The sequence below is a fragment of the Rhinopithecus bieti genome, unplaced genomic scaffold, assembly GCF_001698545.2.
Source record: "Rhinopithecus bieti isolate Rb0 unplaced genomic scaffold, ASM169854v2 scaffold_32008, whole genome shotgun sequence".
Classification (NCBI taxonomy): Eukaryota; Metazoa; Chordata; class Mammalia; order Primates; family Cercopithecidae; genus Rhinopithecus; species Rhinopithecus bieti.
In genome coordinates, this window is record NW_016814433.1 from 3,908,515 (window position 1) to 3,929,108 (window position 20,594).

At 48.9% G+C, this 20,594-nt stretch overlaps 1 protein-coding gene across 1 annotated transcript; it reads right to left on the reverse strand.

Moving 5' to 3' along the window:
- On the reverse strand, nucleotides 1–6,946 carry RNF222 (ring finger protein 222). The gene is made up of 3 exons (XM_017850475.1): nucleotides 6,816–6,946; nucleotides 3,313–3,464; nucleotides 1–2,623 (listed from the first exon to the last, which is right to left on the reverse strand). Exon 3 carries the CDS (start codon nucleotides 2,596–2,598, stop codon nucleotides 1,936–1,938), a length of 663 nt encoding a protein of 220 aa, XP_017705964.1. The 5' UTR covers nucleotides 2,599–2,623; nucleotides 3,313–3,464; nucleotides 6,816–6,946; the 3' UTR covers nucleotides 1–1,935.
- Between the last annotated feature and the right edge of the window lie 13,648 nt (nucleotides 6,947–20,594).

A 20,594-nucleotide genomic window follows, 5' to 3' on the forward strand; every position in this document is an offset into this window, starting at 1 on the left:
AGAACCAGGTTCCCAAAATTCATGACACTGTTTAAAACAGCCTGGCTGAGGTTAAAAGAGACTCATTGGAGTGTTTGCAAATTTAACATTATTTTTATTCCTATAATAAATATTTTCCCCATGGAATCCATCTGTATCCCTTCCCCACAATAGCACCTGTGCTCTTCTGTATTTTTTTTTTTTTTTTTTTTTTTTTTTTTTTGAGACGGAGTCTCGCTCTGTCACCCAGGCTGGAGTGCAGTGGCGCGATCTTGGCTCACTGCAACCTCTGCCTCCCGGGTTCAAGCGGATATTCTGCCTCTCTCAAGTAGCTGGGACTACAGGCATGCGCCACCACGCCTGGCTAATTTTTGTATTTTTAGTAAGACGGGGTTTCACCACATTGGCCAGGCTGATCTCGAACTCCTGACCTCGTGATCCACCCGCCTCGGCCTCCCAAAGTGCTGGGATTACAGGCGTGAGCCTCTGCACCCGGCCACTTCTGTAATCTTGAAATGAGCACAGAGAAGCCCACAAATGCTTTCAAAGCAGGCTTCGCTATGTCCCAAATATCCCCTGTAGTAGGGCCCAATTCCCCAGCGGTCCCCAGATGACCGCCACTGCAGGCATTTAGGAACTAGATAAAATGTAGACTGCTATTTCTTCCCCCACAGACAGCAAATTGCTGAGAGGGGTATAGGTTGGGGGAAGTTGGGAGAGCTCAACCGTGGGCACAGCTGGGTGCAGGCCGCCACTTATTTGAGATAATTGCTGGAGGATTTTGTTGTTTTCCGTTGAAAGGCGTTGGTTGACTTACGGACCTCAATAAACAGCCAATAGCTATCCCCGAATGACTCAGGCTAGACCCAACCTGAGGCTCTTCATAGTCCCACTTGGGGGCCCCAGGCAAAGAGACCTGGGGAGCAGCTGATGGCACCTGGGCCTCAGCATTCGTCAGTTGAGATGGCGGCGTCCCTGACAAGCATAGCTGTTTTCCTCCCCACCCTTCCTCACCCAGCCCAGCCTGGCAATCCACCTAGGAAACTGGCCCAGCTGGTGTGGCTTCTGAATGAGTGGCTGGGTCATGAGGAGGAGGACCAGCTGGGAGGGAGGTGGGAGTCCCCAGGGGTTCGTTTGCCCACATAGTTCTCAGCTGACTCAAGGCTCGCCTGTCAGGCTTCCCCTCCACTCCCTGCCACCCTTGAGAACCCTAGGACTCAAAGTTTGGATCCCTCCTTGGGCCTGGAGGGCTCAGGGAGACCCCTGGCTCCGTCCATGGGGCACTCTGCTAGGGTGGCGTCTATCAACAAACCCCTGTCTCTGGATCTGGCCTCAGCTCTCCGGGAAGAACGGTTTCTGTTCATTCTCCCAGAAATTCTGAGGCAGCCTCTGAGATCAGCTTCTCCTTCAGGGAAGCCCTTCTAAGCTGGCAGGTTGGGGACAGGGAGGGCTTGGGGATGGGGTACTGTGGTGGAGGTCAGGGGTGAGTGCTGAGATTCTGGGCGCCCCTTCTGTCTGTTCCCGAGGGCAAGCCACAAATCCTGGGTGGGAATTCTGGACTGGAGGATCCTGCCATCGACCACCCAGTAGGACATCTGCCGGCAGGGCTTCCTTATCCCTGGAGGGGCCCACCTGGCTTTGGGCAGGACACGTGGCAGGTAAGGTCTGCCGCTCAGGGCTGGTGAGCCTGCAGGAGGGCAGTAACCACCCATCTTCCCAGCCTAGATGGAAGGGGAACGCATCTGCTGAGGATTCACGAGGGGAAACACGCTGCGCCCATGCAGTCAGCTCCAGCCTCCCTGCGGGGGTCGGGGAAGCCCAAGGCCCTCTCTGTGCCCAGGACCTCCCCTCTGCCTGCCCGCGTGCCCTTCGGAGCTTGGTGGCACCAGGGCTGCCGTGGGGCCTCCCGTCCCACCCCAGGCCACGGCCAGCCCGGCGGTCTCCCTGCTGTGTGCCTCATGCCCGCTTCCTCACCAGCAGCACCCAGGGCAGGATGGCGGCCACCACGGCCACCACGGCGATGAGCGTGATGAGCAGCAGGGCCCGCGATCGGCAGCAGAAGGCGCGGGCGGAGCGGGGCGCCGGGGAGGCCTCCGAGAGCTCTGCCAGGCTGCGGCGGGGCAGCACGCTGTCCTGCTCCCCCAGGGGCATCCCGTGGCGGCTGATGACGAAGATCTGCGACTCCCGGGGCAGGCTGGGCAGCAGGTCCAGGGGGAGCTGGGTGCTCTGGCCCGGGCTGCCGGGCGGCCTGGCTTGGCCCGGGGGTGGCCTCCAGGAGGAGGAGGAGGCGGCCAAGGGGTTTGTGTGACCCAGGCTGTCCAGTGGGGGCACGGAGGGCAGGGCCACAGGCACAGTCAGGGTCTGGGAGCTCTTGTCCAGCATGGAGGGCCAGCGGGAGCTCTTCTTGCTGAGGAACGTGACGTAGCGGCAGATGGGGCAGACCAGGGTCCTCTGGACCTGCCCATCTATACGGGTGGACAGCAGGTACTTGACCAGGCAGTCATGGCAGAACACATGGCCACAGCTCAGCGTCCGACTGGCGCCCTCCAGGTCCCGGAACTTCTCGTAGCACACGGGGCACTCGCTGCCCGAGCTGTCCTTGCTCTCCCCTTCTGACATGGCCACTGGGAGATGGCACACTCAGCTGTGGGCGGGAAGGGTCGTGAATATTGAGGCATTTCCCTCTTTCCCTCTCCCATCCTAACTCCTGCCTACACCTCTGCCTCCACTGCCTCTTATCCCCTCTCCCTGTCTTCCACTTCTCTCTTCCTCCTACTCTTGGCTCTTCTGCTGCTCCTCCTCTATGGCCCACCTGACTCAAACCTAGAGCCCAAGACCCTTAGGAGGAGAGGAGTAGATGCTTCTGGAAGCAAGAATTGGGAGACAGAGAACCAGAGAACCCAGTCACACTGGACCCCAGGAGGAGGTGTGTGGAGTTCCTGATGTCTCACCTCAATCACCATGTACACACATGGTGAGGTCACTGCCTCACGTCTTCCTGCTTCAGTGACGGAAGTGAAGAAAGGAAGTCCCTGTTACCAGGGGAAGCAGGTGGCTGAGAAGAGCACGCACAGACCTAGTCTAGTCTCCAATTTGGGCCTGCACCCAGAGTGGCCATTTTCCAGAAAAGCCTGTGCTAGTCTCAACCTCTGCCCTCACCTGGGGTTGGCGGGTCCACTGGATTTCCTCCAGCCATTGGATTGCATTCCTCTGTGCTAAGTGTGGCTATAAAGCAATGACTGTTTAAAAAAACAAAGCTCAGAACTTACACATTCAAATGCCTGCTGGCCTTCCACACAGTCACGTCAGGAAGTTTTGGGTTCATTCCCTCACCTGCCACAGCTCAGTCATTCTCCAGATTCTTCTTATGGGGCTGCCTGAGGCAGTGAGAGAAGCATCTGATCAACCTTGATGGAGACAGAATTTTATCCTTTGAGAATATGTCTGATATTTTGGGAGTAGCCAGAAGTCACTGGGAGCCAAGTCTGATAGGAAAGTAAATGAGTGATCAAGTGGCATGATAGTTTGAAATCAAAGCTACGGAGTCACTATAAAGTAACAAGATGATTTCTTTTTTTTTTTGAAAGGGAGTTTTGCTCTGTCACCCAGGCTGGCGTGTAGTGGCACGACCTCAGCTCACTGCAACCTCTACTTCCTGGGTTCAAGAGATTCTCCTATCTCAGCTTCCCGAATAGCTGGCATTACAGGTGCGTGCCACCACCCCTGGCTAATTTTTGTATTTTCAGTGGAGACAGGGTTTCACCTTGTTGGCCAGGCTGGTCTTGAACTCCCGACCTCCAGTGATCCGCCTGCCTCAGCCTCCCAAAGTGCTGGGATTACAGATGTGAGCCACTGCGCCCGGCCACAAGATGGGTTTTAAACAGAATCTGAGAGCAGATTTGTTTGATTAAGTACATGGCTTCCCAAGTCAATGGCTTTGAAGGGAAACATCCACTGGGGTGTGTGGTGAGGTCCAAGTGTCCTCACTGAAAAGTTCTCAGTGTCACAACTGAGTCGCCTAAACTTATCTAGAACGGTTTCTTTAAAAGGAACCATGATTCCTTGTTATTGCTACTTTCTTCCATCCATGACAGAGACAAAAGACTCCTGGGTACACTGATAAAATAGAGCTGCATGGCAGCCCCCAGACCTGAGAGATGACATAATGAGAACAAAATCAATGTATATGAAGGACAACTGTTAAGATCACAAATATTTCAGAATCTCTCCCTCTCTTGGCTTGGCTCCAAATCCATTTTGCCGAGTTGAAAATGTCCCATAGTCTAAGAAACAGCAAAAATATTTGGAGGTGGGATAAGGAATCTGGCATCCTGGAGGCAGCCCCCAAACCTCTTTGGGAGTTTCCAGGTTTGGTCTTTGAGGTGGTCAGTGTGGCCCCCAGGATGGGGCTGGGGTTCAAATCTTTGATCTACCCATTACTGTCTGTATAAGCTTAGCCAAGTTGTTTAACCTCTCTGAGTCTCAGTTTCCTGTCCATAAGATGAAATTGATAATAATGGTACCATCTTCCTTGGAGAGTTGTTGGGGGAATTAAGTGAGCTAATGTGAGTCAAGAGTCTGGCTCAGAGTAAGTGCTCAGTAAATAGCAGTTGTCATTATTAAGACAGGCCATGTCCTGTCACCTATTCTCCCAAAGGGGACTTGGAGACCCCTGTTACAGCTCTTGAGGCAGCCACAGCATTTGCCTTCCTTTCCTTCCCTGTCATCCCCAGATGTTCCTTAGTATGTGGATGATTAAAAAAACGCACCCCCTTGACAGAGGGCAGCTCATTTCAAATTAGAATAACTGAACAAGATGACAATGGATAAGATAAATGATGGGTGATCGATAAGAGTTTAAATGGTTATTCCAATGTTTCTTAGTAGTTTTTTAACAACACATTTGCAAATGTTTATGCCAAACAGCCATTATAATCAGGATGGCCATGATTTTCTTAAGTCAATCAACTATTAATATGTTTCATTGCATTTCATAACTCCCCAAAGTGTATGACGGCAAGAGTTCCATCCTTCTATCCATCCATCCATCAGTCTAATTATTCAACACATATTTATTGACCACCTGAGGTACTGAGCTTACATATTAGGGGTAAGTAGTGGTCAAGGAAGTTCTTATAAAACTTTAGAGCCTAGTGGACATTTATAAATTTTCTCAAAAAATATACTTTTTTGAAAGGAGAATTGATGATCAATGGTTTAAGTCGTTTGGAGAACTGAGAAGTAGAGATCAAGGCTGACAAGAGAAGATGAGCAAATAAGGAATCCTAGAGGGAATAAAGGACTTTAGAGATCACTTAGTTGAAGTTCCTAGTTTCAGAGATGAGCAGATCCATGTCTAGAGAGAGGGAAGTGACTCGCCTGAGGTCACCGGTGAAGGTGATGGAGGGGGAGTTAACAGAGACAGAGGAGATTCCGTAGATGGTAGAACATTGTGAGAATCAGCTGATAGATTGGGTGAGTAGGTATTAGCCAAGTTAGGAAGCACCATCCTCCTTGAGACAAGCAGGGAAAGAGGAGGAGAGCCTGTACTTTTCATCCGAGTTAGTGGAGAAGTAAAAAGGACCCAGGGAGTGCAGAAGACATCCCAGCCCCATTGATGGCTTCTCTGGGCAATCCTTCTCCCTTCCAACGATGGCCTCTCTGGGCAATCCTTCCCTCTTCCAACGATGGCCTCTCTGGGCAATCATTCCCCCGTCCAACGATGGCCTCTCTGGGCAATCCTTCCCTCTTCCAAACATGGCCTCTCTGGGCAATCATTCCCCCGTCCAACGATGGCCTCTCTGAGCAATCCTTCCCTCTTCCAAACATGGCCTCTCTGGGCAATCCTTCCCCCTTCCCGTGCTTCCAGAGAGCCACGCCATTCACACCTGGACAATGCTACCTCCTTCCCCACCTTCTTGCTTCCCTTTCTCAGTCTTTCCCTGGCCCCTCCCTCTTTGCCTCTCTCCCTTTCTGAATCCCATTCCATTCTCCATCCTTGAGTCCCTTTTAAGGCCTGATTCTGTTTGGGTGCTGGGGTGAGGGAGAGGACAACAGAAGAAGTGCAAGGAACATACTCTAGTTTGAGCACAAACAAGTTCGAGAACGATGCAGTAAGTGCCAAAAGCATCCCTATTGGTGCCTTAGGAAAATGAGGAGAGAGGAGGGCTAGAAGGTCTTCCTCGGTGAAGTGGGACCAGTATTGAGCTAATAATAAATAATTACAACAGCGACCATTTATTGAATCCTAATTGTGCGCTTGGCATTTTGCATCCCTTCCTCATCTGATCCCGACAACAACGCTGGGAGGTAGGGAGTGTCTCCATTTCATAGACAAGGGAACTGAGGCTCAGAGCTGAAGACTTTGTCTTCAGACTTTGGTCAAAGGAACAGAAGAAATAGCACTGACAGAGAAGTAACTACCCAAACTTCCTTCCTCAGAGTGACCCTAAACTCTGGCCACCTGGGAGGCAGGGGGAAGGCAATGGCTGGCCCAAGGGAGCTGACCTCATGAAGCCCCAGTACTGAGACTCCCCCATAGCAGTAGCCCATTTCCAGGACAGGGTGACAGAGGCAGGTGTCCCCACCCCAGCACAGAGCCTGTGGGATAGAATGACACTTCCAGGCACCTGGGATTCCCTCCTGGAGCCCCAGTGCAAGGTCCTACAGCTTTAGCTGTGACTACTTCCTCACCCACAGTTATCTCTTCTCTCTCCCTCTCTTTCAATTTTTCTCTCCCTCATTCTCCTGCATCTTTCCAATGTTGGCAACCTTCCAACATTGCCAAGCTCCTTCCCCACCCCCAGCCAGGCCCCTAGACTCACTTTGGCTGGGACCAGAGAGAGCAGCATCCACCTTCCCTCCTGGGGCCTCCAGCAGATCTGAGCCACCCCGAGGTGCTGGGCAGCAGCACGATCTCCTCTTGTTGCTGTCCGTGTGACCGCCGCCGCCGAGGGATTCCTAATGACAGAGCAGGTCGGGAGGACAGCGCGAGGAAGTGAATGTCGCCCAACCCGTTTGAGGCCAGGAGGCTTTGGCGTTGCCCAGGGGGTTGGCAGCTGCTGGAGTCAGGTGATCTTGCTGAGGATGCCAGGAGAGGAACCCCTAGCCTGAGGAGGAGCCCAGGGGTGGGTGATCAGGAGAGTCAGAGGGTCTCACAGGGGAGGTAGTGACCCAGGACCCCTTTGACTAGGCTCGCCAGGCATGGGTCTCCCTATCAATAGGAAAGTCACACACACCGTCCTTCCCACCCTCCTGGACCCATTTCAGTGATCCCCATCTTCCCTCCACACCCCCATCCCCACACCATGCACAGGGTGAAGGGGTCAGTAGTGGATCAGCCTTGGGAAGTCCATGACACTCAGAGTCACGTATCTGTGGGATCTGCCTGTGTGCATTCGTCACTCATAGAACACCCAAAGGGGCTTAGAGCTCCAAAGACCCAGAGCCACTGACATAAACAACGAGGCGGAGTAAGACCAGTGAAGCAGGAATGCACACAGATATGGAAGGAAGTCCCCGACATCACAATAAATGGAAGCAAGTTTCAGAACAGCCTGTGTAATACAATTCTATTTATGAAGATAATAATACATGATCATACTCATAGAGGAAAATCTGGAAGAAGACACATCAAACTGTTCATAGCAGTTATCTCTGGAGAGACTTTCTAAGTTTTATATTTCTGTGATGTTTGCATTTTCACCCTGAAAGTTTGTTTCTTTTGTGATTAGAAAAAAAAAAAAATCATCTGCTGGGTGTGGTGGCTCATGCCTGTAATCCCAGCACTTTGGGAGGCTGAAGTGGGCAGATTGCTTGAGGCCAGAAGTTCAAGACCAGCCTTGCCAACATGGTGAAACCCTGTCGCTAATAAAAGTACAAAAATTAGCTGGGCATGGTGGTGCAAGCCTGTAGTCTCAGCTACTTGGGAGGCTGAGGCACAAGAATTACTTGAATCCAGGTGGTGGAGGTTGCAGTGAGCCAAGATTGCACCACTGCACTCCAGCCTGGGCGACAGAGTGAGACTCTGTCTCAAAGAAAAAGAAAAAAGTCATCAAGAATAATGGGGAATGAAGTTTGGGGAAGTGGAAATCATTCTGGAGGATTCCCTCCCAGTCCTCTCAGGAGGTTACCAAGAAACCAGTTGTCTTCTGAAAAAAGTAAGTTACTGGGTCCATGGCATAGGCCAGTATGTGTGTGACCCTATAGGATGACACAAGATGACCCCTCTTCTGTCCAATCAATCATGGCCCTGGCTCAATGGACACCTTGAAGCTGGTGGGGAGGACAGTCAGGGCAGTGCACTCGGCCACTTCACCATGGACAGAGATTGGTGAGTGCAAGCTGTCGTCATGGTCTCTCTTGTTCTCTCCCTGAGACTGTTAGATGGTCCTAGATTAGCAAATGAAAATGCAGTGTGCCCAGGTAAATTAGAATTTCAGACAAACAACAAATGCTTTTTAGTATAAATATGTCCAGTACAATACAGTACAATATCTGGGATTTTTTTTTTTTTTTTTTTGAGACAGAGTCTCGATCTGTTGCCCAGGTTGGAGTGCAGTGGCCGCAATCTCGGCTCACTGCAACCTCCGCCTCCTGGGTTCAAGTGATTCTCCTGCCTCAGCCTCTCAAGTAGCTGGGATTACAGGTGTGCACCACCACACCCCGCTAATTTTTTGTATTTTTAAGTAGAGACGGGGTTGCGCCACGTTGGCAAGTTTGGTTTTGAACTGATCTTAAGTGATCTATCTGCCTTGGGCTCCCGAAGTGCTGGGATTACAGGCGTGAGCCACCACACCCAGCCCTCTGGCACATATTTATACTAAAGAGTATTCTTTTTCTATCTGAGACTCAAATTTAAGTGGGCATTCTGTATTTTCATCCAGCAAGTCTAATCCCAGAGGGCTCTCCAAATTTCTCTCCTTCCACTGGCACCTCCAAGAGGCACATTGCAAAGTTCTAAGTCCCTTCAACAAAGTGGCTCATGACTCTGCCTAGGGCTTTCTGGGGATTCCTGAAAAGGCACCCCAAATACCTCAGTATCACCCCCTTTGTGTTCCCCAGAGAGGAGACAGAGCCAGTCTCAGCCATCCTTAGATTTTTGGGATGTGATTTATGGGGTGATACAAAGTTCCTAAGGTACCAATATCTTTTCCACTGGCCCTGTCATGAAGCTTGACTATGAAGATTACCTTTAATATGTAAATATTTAGTATCACTGTCTGTTTTGGTTTTGTGTTCTGAAAAAAGAATTCTGGCCTGGCGCAGTGGCTCATGCCTTTAATCCCGGGACTTTGGGAGGCTGAGGAGGGCGGATAATGAGGTCAGGAGATCAAGACCATCCTGGCTAACACGGTGAAACCCCGTCTCTACTAAAAATACAAAAAATTAGCCCGGTGTGGTGGTGGGCGCCTGTAGTCCCAGCTACTTGGGAGGCTGAGGCAGGAGAATCGCTTGAACTCGGGAGGCGGAGGTTGCAGTGAGCTGAGATGCCACCACTGCACTCCAGCCTGGATGACAGAGTGAAACTCTGTCTCAAAAAAAAAAAAAAAAAAAAAGAAAGAAAGAAAGAAAAAGAATTCCACTTAAAAAATTGCATATACTTATATATGTTGGCACGGACACACACATTTACCTGAGGAGGTAAATGCATCAGCCAGAGACACTTTAACTTGAATTTATCTTTCAGATTGGCTCTAGCCATCTAGCAAGTTTCTGGGAAAGTAGACTGTTGGATTTTGGCAGGAAGAAGGAATTAGTTATCAGGAAAGGTGAAGAGCACAGGTATACTAGCCAGGAGGAACTACACTATAGGACTTGATGGTAGGGAGCTCTGGGAAACTAAAGACCAGCACGTGAGTATTCATGAGTGCTCTATGTGTGTTTATGTGTGTTGGTGTAAAGAGAAATTGCCGTGTACCTTTGGGTAGGTTACTTAGTCCTTCCGTGCCTCAGTTGCTTCGTTTGTAGAAAATGGGGATAATAGTACCTACTCTGTAGGGTTCTTGTGACAATAAAATGAATGAATGCAAGTAATGTGCCTGCAACAGCACCTGCTACGCAGGAGGGGCTCTGTCAGTGTTGATCTATTTATATGTCTGTCTATCTATCTATCAATTGATCAATTCATCTGTCTATCTGGTCTCTCCGTTGATCCATCTATCTCAATTGATCTATGTATCTATAGATCTATCTAATCTTTTTCTATCCTCTCCATCCATCCATCAATCAACCTATCCATTGATCCAGCCATCCATCTATCTGTTCATCTATCCATCTATCTATCTAATGTCTATCTATCTCTCCATTGATCCATCCGTCTATGTAATCTATCCATCAATCAATCATCTGTCTATCTTTCAATTGATCTATCTCTTCATTGATCGATCTATCTACCTAATCTCTCTACTGATCCATCTCTGTGTATCTACGTATCTATCTATCTCTCCATTGATCTATCTCTCTATCAGTCTATCAGTTAATCTATCCATCCATCCATTCATCCATCCATCCTTCCATCCATTCATCCAATCTCTGTCTCCAATCTCTCCATAGATTTATCTATCTGTCTGTCTATCTATCTATCTATCTATCTATCTATCTATCTATCTATCTATCATCTATCCAATCTCTTCATCTGTCTAATATATATACATATTTCTTCATTTATCTCTCTCTATGGATTATCATGGAAATCATCCTTATTACCATTATGGCAAGAAGAGAAGGCTAAAGGTGGGTAAGGAGATGCAAACACTTTCTGACTCAAGGGGCCTGGTTAATCTTGTCCTGATTTAGTGAGTAAAGTGTCTGTTGCAAACACTGCTACGTCACTTTAGAGTATTCTCCCCTTCTCAGCAGAAAGGACAAATGCACGCTGAACCATGGAAGAATAGTTCCAGCTCAGGGAGGGACGAGACCAGGAGTTCCTTCCCTGGGCAGGTCATGCTGTAGAGTTTTGTCTAGTTCTGGGGCCACATTGGAAGTGGTGTTGATGAGGCACCAAAGCGTGTCCTGGGGAAGAGGTTGGCCAGGATGGAGTTCAGTCTGGAGACCATTTTGGCCCCAGTGAGATAAGATCTTCCTTCGAGAGACATTTTTGTGAGGCTAAGGGGCTTTTAGACAAGGGAAGAATCCCACCCCCGCTGACCACTGACTAACTGCAGGTGTGGTTTCTGCATGGGATGAGTAGCTGGACCAGGACAGAAGTTCCCAAATGCCAGAATCATCTGGAGAACAGATTACAGAAACAGATTTCCAGGCCCCACTTGTGACTTGCAGGTCTTGGGAGGGGCCCAGGAAAGTACACTCTCCTTATTTTTAATAGTTGGATAGATGGATGGCTAGATATATGATAACGTAAGAATAGTGCATGCTAATGGTGGAATCTCGGTGATGGATGTATGGATTCTTGTAAAATTCTTTTGTCTTTGTTGTATGTTTGAAAATTTTCATAACACCTGTTGGAAAACGAAGTACCTTTTGAATAAGTAATATATTCAGATGATTCAAAAGTTAGAAAGTGGCCGGGCGCGGTGGCTCACGCCTGTAATCCCAGCACTTTGGGAGGCCGAGGTGGGCGGATCATCTGAGGTCAGGAGTTCGAGACCACCCTGGCCAACATGGTGAAACCCCGTCTCCACTAAAAATTTAAAAAATTAGCTGGATGCCTGTAATCCCAGCTACTTGGGAGGCTGAGGCAGGAGAATTGCTTGAACCTGGGAGGCAGAGGTTGCAGTGAGCCAAGATGGCACCACTACACTCCAGCCTGGGCAATAGAGCAAGATTTGTCTCAAAAAAAAAAAAAGAAAAAAAAGTGAGAAAGTGTTAAATGACCTGCAGTGAATATTAATCTTCCTCCCTGTCCCTCATCTGTCCGTTTCCGTGCATCCCTTCAGAGGGTAACCATCCCTTCAAAAGAATAAACAAAACAAGACCAAAACAAAACAAACAAACAAAAAAAAACCCCAAAACAAAAATAAAACAAAAAAACCACACCAGAAAATAACAGGAGTTGGTGAGGATACGAAGAAATTGGAACCCTTGTACCCTGCTGGTGGGAATGTAAAAGAGTGCACTTCTTTGGAAAACAGTACAGTGGTTCAAAAACTTAAATATAGAATTACTGTATGATCCATCAATTCCGCTTCTGGGTATATACCCCAAAGAATTTAAGCACGGACTCCAGTAGATCTTTGTATACCCATGTTCATAGCAGTGTTAGTCACAATCGCTAAAAGGTGGAAGCAATCCAAATGTCCATCAACAAGTAAGTGGATAAACACAGTGTGGTCCATCCACATGATGGAATATTTATTCAGCCTTAAAAGGAAGGAAACTTTACCACCTGCTACAACATGGATGAACCTTGAGGACATTAAGTGAAATAAGCCAGTTACAAAAGGGCAAATACTTTATGATTCCACTTAAATGAGGTTCCTAGAGCAGTCAAAATCGTAGAGACAGAAAGTGAAATGGTGGTTGCCAGGGGCCGACGGTCCGGGCTGAGGGCACAATGGGGAGTGAGTGTTTAACAGGGACAGAGTTTCTGTTTGGGAAGATGAGCACTCTGGATGGATGGTGGTGATGGTTGCTCACACTATGAGTGTACTTAATACTGCAGAACTGTACACTTAAAATGGTTAAGATGGGCTGGGTGTGGTGGCTCATGCCTGTAATCCCAGCACTTTGGGAGGCTAAGGTGGGTGGATCATTTGAGGTCAGGAGTTCAAGACCAGCCTGGCCACCATGGTGAGACCTCGTGTCTACTAAAAATACAAAAAGTAGCCGGATGTTGTGGTGCACACCTGTAATCCCAGCTACTCGGGGGGCTGAGGCAGGAGAATCGCTTGAACCTGGGAGGCAGAGGGTGCAGTGAGCTGAGATCACACCTTTGCATTCCAGTCTGGACGACAGAGTGAGACCTTGTCTCAAAAATAAATAAATAAACAAACAAACAAATAAATAAATAAATAAATAAAATAAAAGTTAAGATGGTAAATTTTGTTGTATGTATTTTACCACAGTAAAAAAGGTAACTGCTATTATTAGCAGTTGGTTTTGTGCATGTTATTTATATTTATATATACACAAACAAATACAAATAGGGATTTGTATTCCCTGTTTTTTTTTTTTTCTTTTGAGAGATAGGGTCTCACTCTGTTGCCCAGGCTGGAGTGCAGTGTTGCAGTCGCAGCTCACTGCAATCTCAACTTCCCATTCTCGAATGACTTCCCACCTCAGCTTCCTGAGTAGCTGGGACCACAGGCATGCCACTACACATGGATAATTTTTAAATTTTCAGTAGAGACAAGGTCTTGTTGTGTTGCCCAGGCTGGTCTTGAACTCCTGGACTCAAGCGATCCTCCCTCCTTGGCCTCCCAAAGTACTAGGATTATAGACATGAGTCACTGTGCCCACCCTTCCCCCTGTGGTTTTTTTTTTTTTGCTTTTTTTTTGTGTGTGATGAAGTCTCATTCTGTTGCCTAGGTTGAAGTGCAGTGGCATGGTCCCGGCTCACTGCAACCTCCGCCTCCCGCATTCAAGCAGTTCTCCTGCCTCAGCTTCCCGAGTAGCTGGGATTACAGGTGTCCACCACCACTCCTGGCTCATTTTTGTAGTTTTAGCAGAGACGGCATTTTACCAGGTTGGTCAGGCTGGTCTCGAACTCCTGACCTCAAGTGATCCAACTGCCTTGGCCTCCCAAAGTGCTGGGATTACAGGATTACAGGTGGCTGTGAGCCACCATGCCCGGCCCTTCCCCCTGTTTTTAATCTAAAGGTGTGCACCACATGCATGCTGGTGCATCTTGCTTGTTTTACTGGACAGTACAGCTTGGAGCTTTCTCCCTTACGCACATGCACAGTTTGAGTTGTTGAATCTGAGTTTTTAACAGCTTCCCCAGGTGATGTTAAGGGGCAGCCTATGTGGGAACCTCTGGCCTCAGAAATCACTGGGGTCCTGGGTAGCTTGGAGGTGTACTCCTTCCTCCAGGCTAGGGGAGGAGGACTGGAAGCTGTGCTGGCTCAGCTCAGATGGAGGCTCAAAGGGCCCCAGGAGCCTCCAGAGTAACCTGCTCTCTGTCCCAACCGTCTTCACTGTCCCCAGCTTTCCCTGCACAATATCTCCAGGGAATTGGGATCCCTGAAGCTCCTGGCTTTCTTGCTCCCTGGAGGGACACTGGATGTCCAGGCACAGGGGCATTCCGCAGCTGTCTGTGCCACCTTCCTGCCACTCCCTGTGGGGACAGGGTGGGTGCAGCAGGCAGGGGCAACCCTGATGGGATGGGGTCACTGAGGCTATTTGGAATGTTGTGCCAGGGCTGACATTTTAATAAGAGTAAATGTGAGTCACCCCAAATATCTAAGGCAGAGGGATTGGAGGCTGGGGAGCAAACATGGGGCCGGGAACTGCAGGCCCAGCCCAGATGCAGTGGAGAGAGGTGGGAGAGGGGATAGGAGAGAGGGAGAATGTGAATTTACAGGTTAAGGACAACTTTCGGCAGGGCAGAGACTCTTGGTCTTTTTACGTCACTGCTGTCCATGAAAAGACACCTGGTAATGATCTTGTGGGTAGGCCTAGATTACCGACCAGGGCCTGGATCGGGGACACTGAAGGTTGTGTGCTGTTTGGAGGCAGCACGGTTGCCCTGAGTGCTCATAGTTGGCCAAGTGGGGCCAGCTCCAGTTCTGGCTCCAAAGGAGCATGGGCTCATGCAAGGGAGGCAGGACAAGGCAAGCTGGCTGCCCCACGTGTGCTCAGCATGAAGACAGTGAGGCGATGCACAAGGGCAGGAGGTGGGAGCACCTCCCAGCCATGAGTGTGTGTGTGTGCACATGACCCTTGACCCTCCTCCCGCCGCGCCTTGGCTTCTCAGCATCCTGCTTGACCTGGTGACTGTGGGCAGATGGGAGGGCCTAACCAGAGAGGGCAAAGGACCCCAAAAGTATGCAGTGAAGTACAGCCGTGTCCCTAGGGAAGCCTACACAGAGGCCAGGGGACGAGATCTGCTGCTTCAGTGACCCCACAGGATGCCACTGGGGCATCCCAGGTGAGGCTGCAGTTTCCACGGTGAGACTAGGGGAGAACCCTGGGTTGGTGCAGCTCTGAGGGTCTCCCCACCCATTTGCAGCTGTCAGCTCTGGCCTGGCTTGCTCCAGCCAGCTCAAGGGTTTGATTTGCCCCAAGGTTCCCCATTGTTTCACCCTCGTGGGCTCTGCCCCATTATTACATAGCCTGGGGCTGTTGGTAGCACCGGGGACATCTTGGGCCTCTGAATGGAACACAAAGAGGCCCCTCCCTCTAGGAAGTAAATTGGAAAAAGGCCCTCCTTCTTCTCAGGCTGTGTCAGGGCACATGGCTTAGGAGGCAGAATAGGAACTGATTTCATTCCCAATTCACCTGCCTCGGTTCCCAAGCCCCCCAGCCCAACAGTAGGCAGTGACCACAGGTCTCACCCCATCCCGTCCCTTCCCTTTGAAGACTTCCTTGGTTCCCCATTGCCCTGAGGCAAAACCCATACTCAGGGAGCCCATGAAGCCCTCAATGCTTTCTAGAGACTTGCTCCAGCCAGCCCCTCCCCTGGGCTATCTTTTGTGACACAGTGTGGTCACAGCTCTGGCTTCCAGCTCAGGTCTTGAAGGCCCTGGGCTTGTGAGCTTCTGTGATCTTTTTTTTCATACTGTTTTTGGGGTTGTTTCCTGGCTGGAATGCCTTTCTACCTCATTACATCTCTCCTGGCATCTCCTCTACATCTTTTTTGTTTTGTTTTGTTTTGTTTTTTGAAACAGGAGTTTTTGCTGTTGCCCAGCTGGAGTGCAGTGGCGCCATCTCAGCTCAGTGCAACCGCTGTTCCCCCCAGGTTCAAGCGATTCTCCTGCCTCAGCCTCCAGAGTAGCTGGGATTATAGGTGTGTGCCACCACGCCTGGCTAATTTTTGTGTTTTTGGTAGAGACAGGGTTCCATCATGTTGGCTAGGCTAGTCTCGAACTCCTGAGCTCAAGTGATCTACCTGCCTTGGCCACCCAAAGTGCTGAGATTACAGGTGTGAGCCACTGCCCCTGGCCTTCCTCTACATCTTTTAAGACCTTGAAGGAGGGGGATCCTATTTCACACAGCTCTGTAGACCCTGCACAAAGATCCAGTATTATTAGAGCTCAATACATGTTTAAGTAAAAAAAAAAAGGGCTGCCTTCTCAAGCCTAACTCGTGTGTTGGGCCAGAAGTGGGGTGAAGGGGGTGTTTGAGCAACACCATCATTTTACTTTCTTTTATTTATTTATTTATTTTTTGAGACAGAGTCTCACTCTGTTGCCCAGGCTGGAGTGCAGTGGCAAAATCTTGGCTCACTGCAACCTCCGCCCACTCCAGGTTCAAGCCATTCTCCTGCCTCAGCCTCCCAAGTAGCTGGGATTACAGGGACCTGCCACCAGGGCCAGCTAATTCTTTTGTATTTTTTGGTAGAGATGGAGTTTCACCATGTTGGCCAGGGTGGTCTCGAACTCCTGACCTCAAGTGATCTGCCCACCTCTGCCTCCCACAGTGCTAGGATTACAGGCATGAGCCACTGCGCCCAGCAAAAACATCAATTTCTTAAAAATATCTTAAACATGGCCTGGCCCGGTGCCGTGGCTCATACTCATAATCCTGGCACTTTGGGGGGCTAAGGTGAGTGGATCGCTTGAGCTCAGGAGTTCGAGACCAGCCTGGGCACCATGGTGAAACCCCATCTCTACTAAAATACAAAAATTAGCCAGGTGTGGCGGAGCAGGTCTGTAATCCCAGATACTCAGGAGGCTGAGACACGAGAATTTTGTTTGAACCTGGGAGGAAGAGGTTGCAGAGACTGCGCCACTGCAGTCCAGCCTGGGAAAAAGTACAAAACAAAACACAACCCTTAAACATAAGCATTCATAACTTTAACAGCCTCAAATATAAGTATCTGTACCTTAAAAATATAATTAGGGGCTGGGCGTAGTGGCTCACGGCTCTAATCCCAGCACCTTGGGAGGCCGAGGCGGGCGGATCACGAGGTCAGGAAATCGAGACCATCCTGGCCAACATAGTGAAATACAAAAAATGCTAAAATACAAAAAATACTAAAATACAAAAAATTAGCCGGGTATGGTGGTGGCATACGCCTGTAGTCCCAGCTATTCGGGAGGCTGAGGTAGGAGAATCTCTTGAACTCGAGAGGCAGAGGTTGCAGTGAGCTGAGATTGAGCCACTGCATTCCAGCCTGTTGACAGAGCGAGAGTCCGTCTCAAAAAAAAAAAAAAAAAATGTATATATATGTAATATAATGAAACCTGAACTCTCAATTCCTGAAATGGTACAAACTTTAATAAATTAATACAAACTTCTAAATACAAAAAGTTCACTTGTGTACCATCTGAAGTGTCACACATGTACACTCTGGCACGAGTGGGTGAGGGCTGGCGCTCTGGCACGAGTGGCTGGCACCCACGCAGGGGACAGAAACTTGGGGTCCCAGAGCTAGAAATAGGCGACTCTAGGACTTTCCGTGACTGAGCCCAAGGTCCGGGTGAGATGCTTGACCCAAGAGCCCTTTGGATGGGAAACCACTGAAGTGGATCAAACAAAAGAATCCAGAGAAAAGTAGCTGGGACTCTTTCAACAGGATGAAACTAGCAAGGAAGGATAGTGATCCGAGGGTGCGGGCCAGGGAGGAAGCGGAGACAGCAGGGCGGGACGCCGGGTGAGCAGGAAGGGGGTGAGTCATGGTCCAAGCTTGTGCCAGCCCGGGCAGCGCGGGGCTGCGCTCCTGGCACCCACCACACGGATTCCCTCTCGCTGTCGTCAAGTGACCCACTCCCGGGGCAGAGACGCTTCAGGACAGGCAGGGGAGGGAAGTCACCAAGACAGCGGGGAGGTTTGTTCTCAGGGACACAGTAGGTGCAAGGGAAACCTCTCTCCACTCCCGGGGTGGTGGCAGCATTTGGAGAAACAGTGCTTGATGTGAGCTGGCCACCTTGGAGGATTTTCTGAGTTGGCAGTCTTCATCCCAGGGCTTTAATCCTTCCTGACAGCTGAGAGGCCTCAATTCTTGAGACAGGTAAGGCTAGGGTCAGGGACAGAGTTCAGAGTAAGAACAATCTTATTTTCGGATGATAAAAATAGCACTACTGTTGAAAAAAATGTGGAAAATTTTAACACACACAAACACACACGCACGCACACACACAAAGTACAAGCTGTACACCACTTCTACAGAAAACTACCATTAATATTTTGGTGTTTATTCCAGCGTGTGTGTGTGTGTGTGTGTGTGTGTGTGTGTGTGTGTGTATATATGGCCATATAATATATAATTATGTTAAAATGCATAGTTGTACTTATACATATTATATATAATTATTTTTAAGATAAATGGGGTCACATTGTATGAATGCTTTTGAACCTTTTTTTTTTCAATTGTTGTCTTTTAATCCCAATAAACATTCTTTTAGATCCTCTTTTTTAATAGATGTAGTAATTTGCTTAACTAGTCTCATGTTGATTCATATTTACGTGGTTTCTAATTTTCCCTATTAAAAATTGTTGGCCAGACGCGGTGGCTCATGCCTGTAATCTCAGCACTTTGGGAGGCCAAGGGCGGGCGGATCACCTGAGGTCAGGAGTTTGAAACCAGCCTTGACTATCATGGTGAAACCCTGTCTCTACTAAAATACAAAATTATCTGGGGGTCGTGGCATCCACCTGTAATCCCAGCTACTAGGGAGACTGAGGCAGGAGAATCGCTTGAACCCGGGAGGTGGGGGTTGCAGTGCGCTGAGACGGCGCCATTGCACTCCAGCCTGGGCAACAAGAGTGAAACTCCATCTCAAAAATAAAAGTCTGCAATAAGTGTTTTACTGAATATATTGGTGGTATTTCCTTAAAATAAATTACTAGCAATAGAATCGACAGCTCAAAGGATAATATTGTTTTATTTTTATTTATTTACTTATTTTTTTGAGACGGAGTCTTGCTCTGTCGCCCGGGCTGGAGTGCAGTGGCCGGATCTCAGCTCACTGCAAGCTCCGCCTCCCGGGTTCACGCCATTCTCCTGCCTCAGCCTCCCGAGTAGCTGGGACTACAGGCGCCCGCCACCTCGCCCGGTTAGTTTTTTGTATTTTTAGTAGAGACGGGGTTTCACCGGGTTAGCCAGGATGGTCTTGATCTCCTGACCTCGTGATCCGCCCGTCTTGGCCTCCCGAAATGCTGGGATTACAGGCTTGAGCCACCGCGCCCGGCCTAGATAATATTGTTTTAAAGCCTTGTGATAAATATTGTAAATTTGCCTTTTAGAAGGTTGTGCCAATTTGGACTCCCTTCAGCGATATTTGAAATTGTCTTTTGTTGTCACCCCCACACACTTTGCCTGGATATTATTATAACATTATCTTTACCAAAAGAAAAAAATCTGAAAGTCGTCCACCTCTCTGTCATCAGGGTCAGTATCCTAGCTTAAGGCATTACCATCAGCTTGTTTGGAATTCTGCAATAGCCTGTTCACTTCCTTTTCTGCTTCTACTCTCTTCCCTCATGGTCTTCTCCAGAATGGTCAGAGTTCTCCTTTTTTTTTTTTTGTTTTTTGAGACAGAGTTTCGCTCTTGTTGCCCAGGCTGGAGTGCAATGGCGCAATCTCGGCTAACCGCAACCTCTGCCTCCTGGGTTCAAGCGATTCTCCTGCCTCAGCCTCTGGAGTAGCTGGTATTACAAGCATGCGCCACCACACCTGGCTAGTTTCATATTTTTAGTAGAGACAGGGTTTCTCCATGTTGGTCAAGCTGGTCTTGAACTCCTGACCTCAGCCCGCCTCAGGCTCCCAAAGTGCACCGGGCTAGAGTTCTCATTTTAAAAAATATGCATCCATTGCTTTTTGCTTTGGTTGTGACAGACTGGCTTGGATCAGATTAGGATTCTTTTAGAGGACAATGTAAAAATTAGATCTCTCTCTCTTACACACACACACACACACACACACACACACCACATACACACACGGCTGTTTTAAGGCATCAGAAAGCAGTCAACATGTGCGGAATTAAATAACCAGAATCCTGGAGAGAAGGGAACCATTTTGAGGTCAGGGGATATTCTCCACTGCTTTTGACTCTCAAGAAATTTGCCAGTTTGCTTGGGAGACATTGAGGCTGGGCAGAAAAGGGTAACCTAAAGCTTGGGCAGTATCACCGGGCTCAAAAATTAGAATCCAAGGCAAACAGAATGTAAGGAACTAAGATCCTGGGGAAAAAGGGCATGAGAGAGGTGAGCCCCAAATTCCATGTAGTTTCTTTTCTCAGAAAATTTGCCAAATCATATTCTCTGCCTGTGTTGTTGTGAGGGGGAGGGGCAGAAGCAAAGCAGAAAGCTGCTCTTAAGCTGAGCCTTGCTTTTGGGCTTTTCAGGGTGGTGAGAATTTAAAAATTGGAGTTCAGGGTCTGATAAGAAGAATGTGGTAAACGCCCTAGGGTTTCAGAGAGAGTCCTACAGGACCATGACCGAGGAATCAGGGCAATCCAGAAATAGACCAGCCCACATAAAGCCTGTAACATCTCAATTCCTGATTGGATTAAATGATTTGACCCTACTCTAATGGGCTGGGGCGGGGG